The sequence below is a fragment of the Mandrillus leucophaeus genome, unplaced genomic scaffold (assembly GCF_000951045.1).
Source record: "Mandrillus leucophaeus isolate KB7577 unplaced genomic scaffold, Mleu.le_1.0 Scaffold756, whole genome shotgun sequence".
NCBI classification, from domain to species: domain Eukaryota; kingdom Metazoa; phylum Chordata; class Mammalia; order Primates; family Cercopithecidae; genus Mandrillus; species Mandrillus leucophaeus.
This window is the reverse complement of record NW_012108208.1, coordinates 781,744-794,469: the sequence shown is the minus strand read 5'-3', so window position 1 is coordinate 794,469 and position 12,726 is coordinate 781,744. Positions and strand designations below refer to the sequence as shown.

General features: G+C 35.0%; 1 protein-coding gene across 1 annotated transcript in view; it reads left to right on the top strand.

Annotated features, from left to right (window-relative positions):
* Window positions 1-12,726, top strand: part of GSTCD (glutathione S-transferase, C-terminal domain containing) — a 142,935-nt gene that overhangs the window by 14,691 nt on the left and 115,518 nt on the right. Inside the window, exons 4-5 of the mRNA XM_011966321.1 lie at window positions 1,374-1,625; window positions 4,235-4,328. Coding sequence (XP_011821711.1) covers window positions 1,374-1,625; window positions 4,235-4,328 — 346 coding nt within the window. The remainder of the gene's footprint in view (window positions 1-1,373; window positions 1,626-4,234; window positions 4,329-12,726) is intronic.

Here is a 12,726-nt window from a genome sequence, read left to right as displayed (position 1 = left end):
TCCATTGTATAGCTGTACGACAGTTTATCCATTCATCTACTGAAGGGCATCTTGGTTACTTCCAAGTTTTGGCAATTATGAATAAAGATGCTGTTAACATCTGTGTTCAGGTTTTTGTGTGGGCATACATTTTCAACTCATTTGAAGCACAATTATTGGATTGTATGGTAAGAGTATATTTACCTTTGTAAGGAACTGCTAAACTGTCTTTCAAAGTGGCTGTACTGTTTTTCATTCCCACCAGCAATGAATGAGAGTTCCTGTTGTTCCACATGCTCACCATCATTTGGAGTTGTCAGTGTTTTGGATTTTTGCCATTCTGATAGGTGTGTGGTTGCATTTCCTTGTTTTAACTTGTAATTCTCTAATGATATATGATGATGAGCATTTTTTAATATACTTAGTTGCCATCTGTGTATCTTTTTTGGTTGTCTACTCAGATCTTTTGCTCATTTTAATTGTGTTCATTTTCTCATTGCTGAGTTGCTCCAATTTTTATGCTGTGAAATTAATCATAAAAACATATAAGACACATCACTAAAGAAGATATACAAATGGCAAATAATCACATGAAAAGTTGCTCAACATCATTAGTCATAGGGAAATGCAAATTGAAATCACAATGAGACACTGCTATATACCGACAAGAATGACTAAAATCAAACAGACTGATAATACCAAGTGTTGACAAGTTGTGGAGATACTGGAACCTCCATGGATTGCTAGTGGGAATTGTAAAATGGAATGGCAACCGTGGAGAAGATTTTAATTTCTTTAAAAGTTAAATATACAGTTACCATAAAACCTAGCAGTTTGACTCTTAGATTTCCAAAGAAATGAAAAACAGTTCCACATAAACACTGCTACATTATAATGTATAGCAACATTATTTATAATAGCCAACAACCGGGAAAATGCAAATATCTATCAACAAGTGAATGAGTAAGGAAAATACAGTATATCCACACAATGACTACTACTCTTAATAAAAAAACAAACAATTGGTCAATGTAACTATATGGATTAACTTCAAAAGCATAATACTAAGTGATAAAAGTAAACCACATTTTATGATTCCATTTGTATGAAAATCTGGAAAAGGCAAAACTATAAACATAGAAAGCCGATCAGTGGTTGTCTGCAACTGACTGTGGAAGCACAGATAGAGTGCAAATGGTCACAAGGGAAATTTCAGGGGTGACGTAAGTGTACTAAAACTAGGTGGTTGCATTACTGCATACATTTACTACAACTCATTGTTTGAACTATACATTTAGATGTGTGAATGTTGTGGTTTGTAAAGTTACCTCAACGCAGCTGTTACAAACAAACAAAAGATATATAATAATGTGTTTTATTATTTTCCTACCTAGGTAATTATCTGCAAGAAATTTTCTGAGAAGCTGGTAGAATTTCCATTGCTAGCCTCTTGGTACCAGAGGATTCAGGAAGTGCCAAGAGTAAAAACAGCAGCTTCTAAGTGTGGTATCCAATTTCTCCATTTACCAAAGTTGTTGACAGTCTCAACTGAGCAGCGTCCAAACTTAAGTGAAGTCCCAGGTGTAGAAGAGCACAGCGATCCTTTATTTATAGGAGGACCAAGACCAACCATGGCCAAGTTAATGGTACTTAATTGTGTTATTAACATTTTCTTTCAAAAATTCTATATGATAATGTTGCTGAGCATTCTGCTCAAACTTGTACATTTGTTGACATTTTTTTTTTTACAAATTTTATTTGTAGCTTTCTTACTTCACTCTTTGCCAGTTAATATTTCTGCTACTTTTTTCATTTATGTGAAGTATACTAAATTTAAAACTTTTAGTATTATGTATTTTTGGAGCCAAGTAAGTCACAATATATACTTTTAAAAAGCATTTTTCTCAAAACTTTTTTTTTTTTTCTTTTAATATTCAGGATATTGACCAAGGTAGCATCATACCTGGTCAAGTGTACTATTTTAACATAATCTTTTTCTGTTGTAAAGTTTTGGTCTCAGCCTTTTTTAGTTTGGATAATGATTTCAAGTTAAAGAAATATAAAGATGAGGCTGGACATAGTAGCTTACACCTGTGATGCCAGCACTTTGAGAGGCTGAGGCAGGCCTATCACTTGAGGTCAGGAGTTCGAGACCAGTCTGGGCAACATGGCAAAACCCTGTCTCTACTAAAATTACAAAAATTAGCTGCGTGTGGTGGCATGTGCCTATCGTCCCAGCTATTCAGGAGGCTGAGGCACCAGAATAGCTTGAACTTGGGAGGGTGGAGGTTACAGTGAGCCGAGATTGTGCCACTGTACTCCAGCCTGGGCGACAAAGTGAGACTCTTACCTCGGGAAAAAAAAAATATATATATAAAGATTAATATCTCAATTTACTTTCCAAGGTTTTATTTAAATTTGTAATTTTGGAATTCTTCTAATTTTATTTTTACTTTAATCTTTGATTTTAATGTTTTTGTTATATAACAAGCCTGGGCGACAGAGTTAGACCCTGTTTCAAAAACAGAAAAAGCATATGCTTTATTTTTTTCTCACTGGGGCATAGTTTGTTTTCAGTAGTACTAATTGTAAAGTTTTCAACAATGGGCTTTCCTTTCCCTAACATTTGAAATGATCTGCAAAAATATTTTTGCTTTTAATAGGTGATGTGAAGATTTATTTGAATAGAAAATTCATGAAGTAATTTAAGTTATCCATCGAGTTGCACTGGAAAAATATTTTATTTCCCTATTTGGGTTAGGAAGTAATTGAGTTCTGTAGTTAACAGAGTTTACTGATTTAGAAATGGACAGGAAGACTTTGGTAAGGATACCAATTCCTTAACTCTTCATCTAAGCTCTGTGGCCTATTGATTAAGTAATGAAACGTGATTATATAGTTGATTTTAGAAGTTATTGAAGCATGTCTAGATTTTGATGTGTCTTGATTATATGACTACCCTGCCAAGGGACCTCTGGTTCACCTCTTGAGTGGATATGCAACTTCTTTTGGAAATGATGAAATGATGAAAATATCTTAAAATAGATAGTGGCAATGGTTGAATTGTGAATATTCTAAAAACCACTGAATTGGATGCTTTAAAAGGAGAAATTGTGTGGTATTATATATAAATTATATCTCAATATAGTTGTGTTTTTTAAAAGACCCTAAGGTAAGAATGAGTTTAGTGAAATGAGAAATAGCAAGAAAGTCAGTGTGGCTAGACTGAAGGAGATAGAAGAGAGGTAGATGATGTCAGAGAGATGTGTTTATCTTTCTGGAGGCAAATGAGTGCACAGGGCTTGTAGACCAATAACCATATCTCTAGCCCTAATGAAAGATTCTTTGTACTATTTCCTTTGGGATGCAAATTCAGCTAGTTTTTGTAATGGAAAGTAATCTCATAAACTGATACAAAGCATTTAATGCTGGAGTCTCAGAGATTTTTTATTTGAATAGGTTATTCCTAAAGATAAAAGTAACTGAGCCATGGAGGTAGCTAAACATAGATATAGATGTAGATGTAGATATAGATATAGATATAGATATATAGATATAGATATAGATATACACTGTGGACTATGGACCTGGAATGTGATTGGAAGGGATCTGTGAATCCATGTGTATGCCATGCCACTGTACATAGATCAAATAAACAAATGTACAGCTTCTAAGACAGAGAAGGATCCTGCAATTTTTTTAATATATTGAGAAGTGGTTCTAATTCTTGAAAATACTGGGAACTATTTGGTTAAACCAGAGAAATTTTTCTCTAGTGACATTAAAGATGCTTCTAAAAGACTAGTATGAGTGGTGTTTTGGGGTATGTGTTAAAGTGGTAGCTTTTAGGCTGTGGTGGTTTTCATATATGTAAACGGAGACCTTGATGGACATATGCAGAGTTCTTTATTATTTCTATATGGATTGTTTTTGATAACATTTTCATCTTCAACTGAACTTTCTCTTTGATATCCAATATATTTCTAGGTAGCTTATAGCTTCTATGGGTCTTCTAGTAATAATTTTAAAATAGCATAACTTTTTATTATCTCAATATAAAAAAATAGGATAGTGTGATGTCAAAATACTCAACACACTGTATTTTTATTTAATTAAAATATGTATTTTAGGGAATAGCTGATGATTATTACTATTTATCCTCCTTACCAATATAGAAATATAATTTTTAGCCTTCAAGAATATAATAAGACTATATTAATTCCTTAATTTAGAAAAAGGCTGTTTCCTTTTCTAGGAAAAGGGCATTGAAGTGATGTTTTCTCCCCACCCTTGCCCTACTTGGACTGTTGATTGGAATGTTCTCCCTGCAGCAGTCAGCCCAAAGGAAGGTGAGTTTTCTTTTCTCTTTAAGTTTTATTCATAATTTGGATACTGTCTTCAGATCTGTCTAATACTGTAAATCTCCCTTTGGCTTTATCTAACATTCTGATTACACTATCAGTTGAGTTTTCATTTTATTTTTATTATGAAAATTATATATACACACACACCACTTAGATTTAATATTTCTCACATTTTTCTACATTTGTTTTATTTGTTACTGTTTTTTCTTTGCTGACATATTTTGAAAAAAAAATTCCAGGTAACATGTCATACGTTAGGACTCATATTTTAAAAATACTGGTATCTTAAATAATCACAATGCCATTATCATACCTAATAAAAATTAACAAACTTTAATGATCATCTAATGCCCAATTTATAATCCATTTTCTCCAATTGTTTAAAGTATTGTTGAGAAATATTGTTTTATTGTTTGGTTTTAAGTTGAGTGATTATATTTTTCTTTGCTGGAGATTATATTTGGTTTGTTTTTGTTTCTTCTTTATAATTTTTCAAACATAGTTATCTTATATTTTATATTTGTTATTTCTAATAGATAATCGTTATTTTATATTTTGTACTTGTTATTTCTAATACTTAATGTTCATAGAGGTATAATTCTGCTGTTTGTTTTTTCTGTTGACTTTATTTCTGGTACCTTATTTTCCTGTGAGTTTTGTAATTTTAGACTGTGAATTCATTTGGGGTTACCTCAATCTGTGGTGTCTTGTGGGACTTGGATTAAGGATAAATTCCCACAGAAAGGGATTATATTTGCTTATACGTACTACGACTTAAGACCACTTAGCGTTGGTTTTTCAGCTTCAAATTTCTTCTAAAAATGTTTAAATTTAATTATATTTATTATTTTTTCATTGACACATAATTGTGCATATTTATGGGGAACAATGTGATATTTTGATACATGTATGCAATGCGTAATGATCAAATTAGTATAATTAGCATATTCATCATCTCAGACATTTATCATTTCTTTGTGTTAGGAACAGTTGAAATCTGCTCTTCCAGCTATTTGAACTGTTATTAATTATAGTCACCAAACAGTGCTGTAGAACCCAGGAACTTATTTTTCTTATCTAGCTGTAATTTTATATCCATTAACCAACGTCTGTCCTTTCCAGGCTCTAGTAACCACTATTTTACCTCTAATTCTTTAAGACCAACTTTTTTTACCTTCCAAATATAAGTGAGAACATGTGATATTTGTCTTTCTGTGCCTGGTTTATTTTATTTAGCATAATGTCCTCTAAGCTCATCCGTGTTGCTGTGAATGACAAGATTTATTTCATTTTTATGACTGGATAGTACTCCATCATATATATGTACGACATTTTCTTTATCTCTTCTTCTGTTGATGGACACTTAGGTTGATTCCATATCTTGGCTATTGTGAATAGTGCTGCAATAAACATGTAAATGTAGATATCTCTTCACTATACTGATTTCTTTTCTTTTGGATATATATCCAGCAGTGGAATTGCTAGATCCTATAATAGTTCTAATTTCATTTTTGAGAAAAGTCCATACTGTGTTTCATAATGGCTGTACTAGTTTATATTCCTACCAACAGTATATAAGAGTTTCCCTTTCTTTGCATCCTCACCATGTTATTTTTTGACTTTTTAATAATAGACATTCTAACTGGGATGAGAAGATATTGAGGGTTTGATTTGCATTTTCCTGATGACTACTTATTTATTTTTGCTATTTAGTTGTTTGAATTCCCTGTGTATTCAGGATATTAATCTTTTGTTGGATGAATAGTTTGCAAATATTTTTTCTCTTTCTGCTGATTGTCTCTTCACTTAGTTGATTGTTTCCTTTGCTTATATAGGTTTTTAGTTTAATATAATTCTATTTGTCTATTTTTGCTTTTGTTGTCTATGCTTTTATGGTCTTATTCATAAAAACTTGCCCAGTCCAATGTCTAGAAGCATTCTCCTTATATTTTCTTCTAGTAGTTTTATAGTTTTGGGTCTTACATTTAAGTCTTTAATCCATTTTGAGTGGATTTTGGTATATGATGAAAGATAAGGTCTACTTTTATTCTTCTACATATGGATATCCAGTTTTTCTAGTACCATTTATTGCAAAGACTGTCCTTTCCCCAGTGAATGTCCTTGACACCTCTGTAAAACATGACTTGGCTATAAATGAGTAGAGATACACTTTGGATATTTGTCCTCTGTAAATCTCAAGTTGAAATTTGAACCCAAATGTTGAAAGTGGGATCTCAAGGCAGGTGTTTGGTTCATGGGAGCAGATTCCTTATGATTGGCTTTGTGACATCCTCATGGTAATGTGTGAGTTCTCATTCTTAGTTCCCATGATAACTGGTTGTTGAAAAAAGCCTGGTATCTCCTCTACTCTCTCTTTCTCGCTCCCCTTTGCTATGTGATGCCTGCTCCCCTTTGCCTTCTGCCATGAGTGGAAGCTTCCTAAGACCCTCATCAGAATCAGATGCTGACCCTGTGCTTCTTATACAGCCTGCAGAACTGTGACCTAAATAAACCTCTTTTCTTTATAAATTACTCAGCCCCAGATATTCCTTTATAGCAATATACAAATGGACAAAGACAAGTGGATTCATTTCTGGTTCTCTATTCTGTTCCCGTGGTCTATGTGTCTGTTTTTAATGCCAGTACCACAGTATTTTGGTTATTATAACTTTGCAGTATATTTGAAAATTAGGTTGTATGAGGCCTTCAGCTTTGTTCCTTTTACTCAGGATTGCTTTGGCTATTCAGACTCTTCTTTGGTTATACATGAATTTTAGGATTTTTTTTCTATTTTTGTGAGGATTGTCATTAATATTTTCATAGAGATTATACTGAATCTGTAGATCACTTTTGGTACTATGATCATTTTTATAATGCATGAACATGGATGTCTTTTTTGTGTATCCTCTTCAATTTCTTTTATCAGTGTTTTATAGTTTTTCTCTAAAAGTCTTTCACTTCTTTAAATTCGTTGTTTTTTTTTTCTCTCGTTTGTCTTGTTTGTTGTTCCTGTATACAGATGCTACAGAATTTTATATGTTGATTTTGTATCCTGCAGTTTGGCTGAGATTCTTTATCAGTTCTAAGTGTTTCTTGGTAGAGCTTTTTGGTAGGTTTTTCTATATATAAGATTGTGTCATCTGCAAATAGGGACAATTTGACTTCTTCCTTGCCAATTTGGATGCCCTTTATTTCTCATGCCTAATTGTTCTGGCTAGGACTTAGTAGGATTCAGTATGGTGAATAAGAGTGGTGAGAATGGGCATCCTTGTCTTGTTCCAATTCTTAGAAGAAAAGCTTTCAGTTTTCCCCATTCAGTATGATGTTAGCTATGGGTTTGACATATGACCTTTATTATGTTGAGGCATGTTCCTTTTATACCCAGTTTGTTGAGAGTTTTTATTACAAAGGATGTTGAATTTTATCAACTGCATTTGGTGTATCTATTGAGATAATCACATAAGTTTTGTCCCTCATTCTGTTGCTATAATGTATCTGATTTATTGATTTGCATATGTTGAATTATCCTTGTATTCCTGGGATAAATTCCACTTGATCATGGTAATGAGTGTTGTAGTGTGCTGTTGGATTTTCTGTTTGCTAGTATTTTGTTGAGGATTTTTGCATCACTCCTTATCAGGGATATTGACCTATAGTTTTCTTTTTCTGTTGTATAATTTTCTCTTTTTCTGTTGTATTCTTGTCTAGTTTTTGTATCATGGTAGCGCTAGCCTCATAGAATGAGTTTTGAGTAATTCCCTCCTCTTCAATTTTGTGGAAGAGTTTGAGAAGAACTGGTATTAGATCTTCTTTGAATGTTTGGTATAATTCAGCTGTGAAGTCATCAAGTCCTAAGCTTTTCTTTGATGGGAGACTTTTTATTACTAATTCCATCTTGTTACTGATAATCAGTCTATTTCTAGGAGGTAGGACACTGCTTCAGTGTAGGCACTGGGAAGACATGACTGCAGTTGGTGGCCAAGGTACTGTTTTTCCAAGAGACTGTGTACTTTTTCAGCTCACACACAGAGGGGCATGACTGCTCTTGTTGGTCAAAGCCCCATTTACCTGGGATGTCTTGTGTTGCTTCAGTTCTGGTCCAGAGAGGCACGGTGTAGCAAAGACTGGGAGAGATTTTTAGAACAGCTCTTTCAGGCCATCATTTTTCTTAGAGGCAGTGTGCAGCTTCGGCTCAGTCCCCTAAGAGCAGGTGCATACATGACTGAGGGATGGAACGATTCTGCCTGAACACCATTTCTCCAGGAATGAGTGCGCAGCTTCAGCTCTAGCTGTGAGTGGGGACTAGGAGGAGTGCATGAAGCAGCTCCACTACTGCTTGAGCCCACAGGGAGTGGTATAAGAGCTGGTCACAGCTAGGCTCGGGGATGTCAGGGCACTGGGCAAGAGTGGTTTGGCAGCAGCTTAGCCTCAGAGATGAAGGGATATTGTGGGTACTCGCGTCTGAGCAACACTCCAACAGTAGTTCCAGTTTGAAGATGGCATTGTGCAGTAGCCACATAGGCCCCAGGGTGCAAGGCATAGTGTCAGCTCCTTCTCTGTGGGAAGACGGCTATGTGGACTATAGGCAGCTCCCTCAGCTGGACTTCAGTACACCGATCAACACTTTGAACAACTATAGTCCTCACTACTGGAGTGAGGACTATAGTTTTGCTTGCCTTTTGCTAGCCTTTCCCCATGGGGAGAAGTTCCTCCTAATTCCCATCTGATCCCTGCTGGGGAATGGGGTGGTGGAGACCAGGTGTTTCCTTCAGTTCTCTGTATGGCTATCCTGAGTTCCTGTGTTCGCCTGCGTTTCTGTTACTTCTTTGATGTACTCCAGCACTCTCCTTTAGTCATTTTCATTGTGATGTAGTTATTTATTAGTTGTTTAGGCTGTTTTTGTGGTGGGGGTATGGGAGGCTCGGGCATATGGAGTGTTAGGGGCTTCTTAAGCACAGATTCTTTAAACATTTTTTCATCTAAAACTGAGACTTAAACAGACAAGTTACCTTTTATCATCTTCCTTTGTTGTTGGGTAGAACTTTTTTCATGTGTCTTTTCAGAGGGAATATAGCTTTTGAAGGTTTCTGCTTTCAGGTAGTGATATTTGTTCCAACTCTCCATCATGCTGGGATGAAGGACTGGCCCTTTTTGTCCTACTGTTAAAGTCTGGGTCCCTATTATTAGCAATACCCTCAGAGCAGCCATAGTGTCAGTTCAAGACTTATTATAAGGATTTTCAGCAATCCCCTCAACTTTTTACCCCCTCACGTTCTTAAAGCCCTATAAATTTTCCTTATTCTGAGAAACCCACCTAGGCATGTAAAGGATGCTTGTTTAATTTTAAATACCATTTTAGGTGTTTTTTAGATAGAGAATTCTTTAGAATAGCTCAATTTCTTCAATTATTCACTTATTCTTTAGTTTTATATTTAGCCATATATAACTTTTAATTTTTAATCCTCTTTGAAGTAGTTGCCTTCCCCTTTCATATTCTTTTTTTCTGTGATACTACCTAATATTGCCTGTATCTCATGGGTCAATTCTATTCTGCTAATCAAGGAAATAATTTAGAATTCTCTCAGTATGGAAGAAGATCATGTTGGAGAATTAATATTTCTGCCCCAAAGATATTTTATAAAAACAAAATTGTTTTTTACTGTTTTTAAATAAATATATTTGAAAATTATATATATGTATATTTGAAAATTAGGTTGTATGAGGCCTTCAGCTTTGTTCCTTTTGCTCAGGATTGCTTTGGCTATTCCGACTCTTCTGTGGTTATACATGAATTTGTCATAATACTGTGACAAATAAAATTGAATTTTTGGTCTTTTATTAATTGTATACAAAGATAGTAAATAATTTGTTAGTGTTTTAATTTTATATATTTTCTGATATTTCAAAAATTTAAATGTTTTTAAGGTACTTACAATTGATTTTTGACTGTACACACAAGTTATAATATTGATTTTGAACAAGCTAAACTTAGAATTTACTAAGCTTAAAAATCCAATTTTCATTAATATTTATGTTTATCAAGAAATGAAAACAGAGTTTTCTAAATGCCACATGTTTTGCTTTATCCATAATTTATTTACTTGGAGCCAAAATAATATTTTCACTTATTAGTATGAGCAAACAATTACATCAGCTACGAACTGAAGGAGATCTCACATTAAACATTCATGACTGGTCGTTTTTCTGGTTAGAAGTTAATATCTAACAGAGTTCATGGAATATATTACTCATTGTATCCCTATAATTGGATCATCTTGTTTTCATAATATTATGACAAAGAAGCAACTCTAATAGCAGGGCTATAGGGTTTACTCACATTACATTCACTGTTTCTTAAAAGGTTTATAGTCTGTTAAAGTAAGGCAGAATTGTGGCATTTTAAGTTTGTTGTTTTCTGTTCTAGTAATTTCAAACATTGCATGATAATAGGATCTTTGTGAAATAAAACTATGTAGGGGTGTGAAGGATCACTATGAAAACACTCAAGATGTATGTTTCTGTACTGTCAGGAGAAATCTCTAATACAACCTGTATTATAGTGAGATTTTATTGGTACTTGGTTCATTTGGATGTCCCAACGACTGACTCCTCATACTGAATTCATTGAATTACATCAAGATTTGGGTGCATATTATAATAACCATTCTTTTTACTAATAAATGCTGTATTAATCCTCATGATAGAAGCTATTTTTTTTAGGCCTATCCAATCTGCCATCCTCTGCTCTTACCCATTTCTCTCCCCATATCTTATCTACCATCCCTTGAACTTTTTACTGTTTCTTTTATACAACCTATATTTACTATTTACATGTCTTTCCTTTTTTCTTCCAGCCTTGAATATTATTCTTCCCACTCCCCTTGCTGGTTGAAATTATACTTGCCTTTTAAGGATCAATTCAAATGCTGTTTCCTTCATTAAGTCTTCTTTATGGAGTCAACCTGCCTGAAATTTAGTTAACTACCTAGCTAGATAACCCATGGCCAGATACTCATCTTCTCTGTGCCTTGGTTGCCTCATCTGTGGAATGGAGATAATAGTGTATACCTTATGGAGTTGTTGGTACAGTCAGTGCATTAATATGGAAAGCAATTAGCACAGTGCCTAGGAAAATTGTGAATGTTAAATATTTGCTCATATGGAAGTCACATTAATTACTACCTCTTGATATCCTGTTAGTGCTTTCTCTTTTTTGTTGTTTTTACTTTTTTTTACTTCTTAGAGACGTGGTCTCACTCTGTCACCCAGACTGAAGTGCGGTGGCTCAATGATAGCTCATTGCAGCCTCTAACTATTGAGTGCAAGCAATCCTCCCACCTTACCTTCCCGATTAGCTAGGACTACAGGTGCATGCCACCACACCTGGCTAATTTTTCAGTTTTGTGTAGAGACAGAGGTCTCACTGTGTTGCCTAGGCTGGACCTTTTGTAATTTCTTTCTTTTTTCTTTTTTTTTTTTTTTTTGAGAGAGTCTTGCTCTGTCGCCCAGGCTAGAGTGCAGTGGGCAATCTCGGCTCTCTGCAAGCTCTGCCTCCCGGTTTCACACCATTCTCCTGCCTCAGCGTCCAGAGTAGCTGGGACTATAGGCGCCCACCACCACACCCGCTAATTTTTTTGTATTTTTAGTAGAGATGGGGTTTCACCATGTTAGCCAGGATGGTCTTGATCTCCTGACCTTGTGATCCACCCGCCTTGGCCTCCCAAAGTGCTGGGATTACAGGCATGAGCCACCATGCCTGGCCTGTAATTTCTTATACTTCATATTTGTATTTATATTATGCTTCTGTTACACTGTAATTATTTATGTGCATGTTTTTCTTCTTCAATAGACTGTGAACTCTTTGAATGTAGGACTCCTTGAGCTAGATACTCAATTATTTTTTATTAAACTGAATGACTTGAAACTACAGATTCTTTTTTTAAACGTCCCAAATTTCTGCTTTATCTAGGAAAGTCTTTAACTTCTTTTATCTCATGTAGATTTCAAAGGCTGAAATAATTGAGATTTTTTAGTTTCAAGAAAAGAGAACTGAGAATTTAATGTACATTATATATATATATTTTGTTGTTGTTGTTGTTGTTGTTGTTGTTGTTGAGATGGAGTCTCGCTGTGTCGCCTGGGCTGGAGTGCAGTGGCGCGATCTCGGCTCACTGCAAGCTCCACCTCCTGGGTTCACGCCGTTCTCCTGCCTCAGCCTCCCGAGTAGCTGGGACTACAGGCACCCACCACCACGCCCGACTAATTTTTTGTATTTTTAGTAGAGACGGGGTTTCACCGTGTTAGCCAGGATGGTCTGGTTGTCCTGACCTCGTGATCCGCCCACCTCGGCCTCCCAAAATGCTGGGATTACAGGCGTGAACCA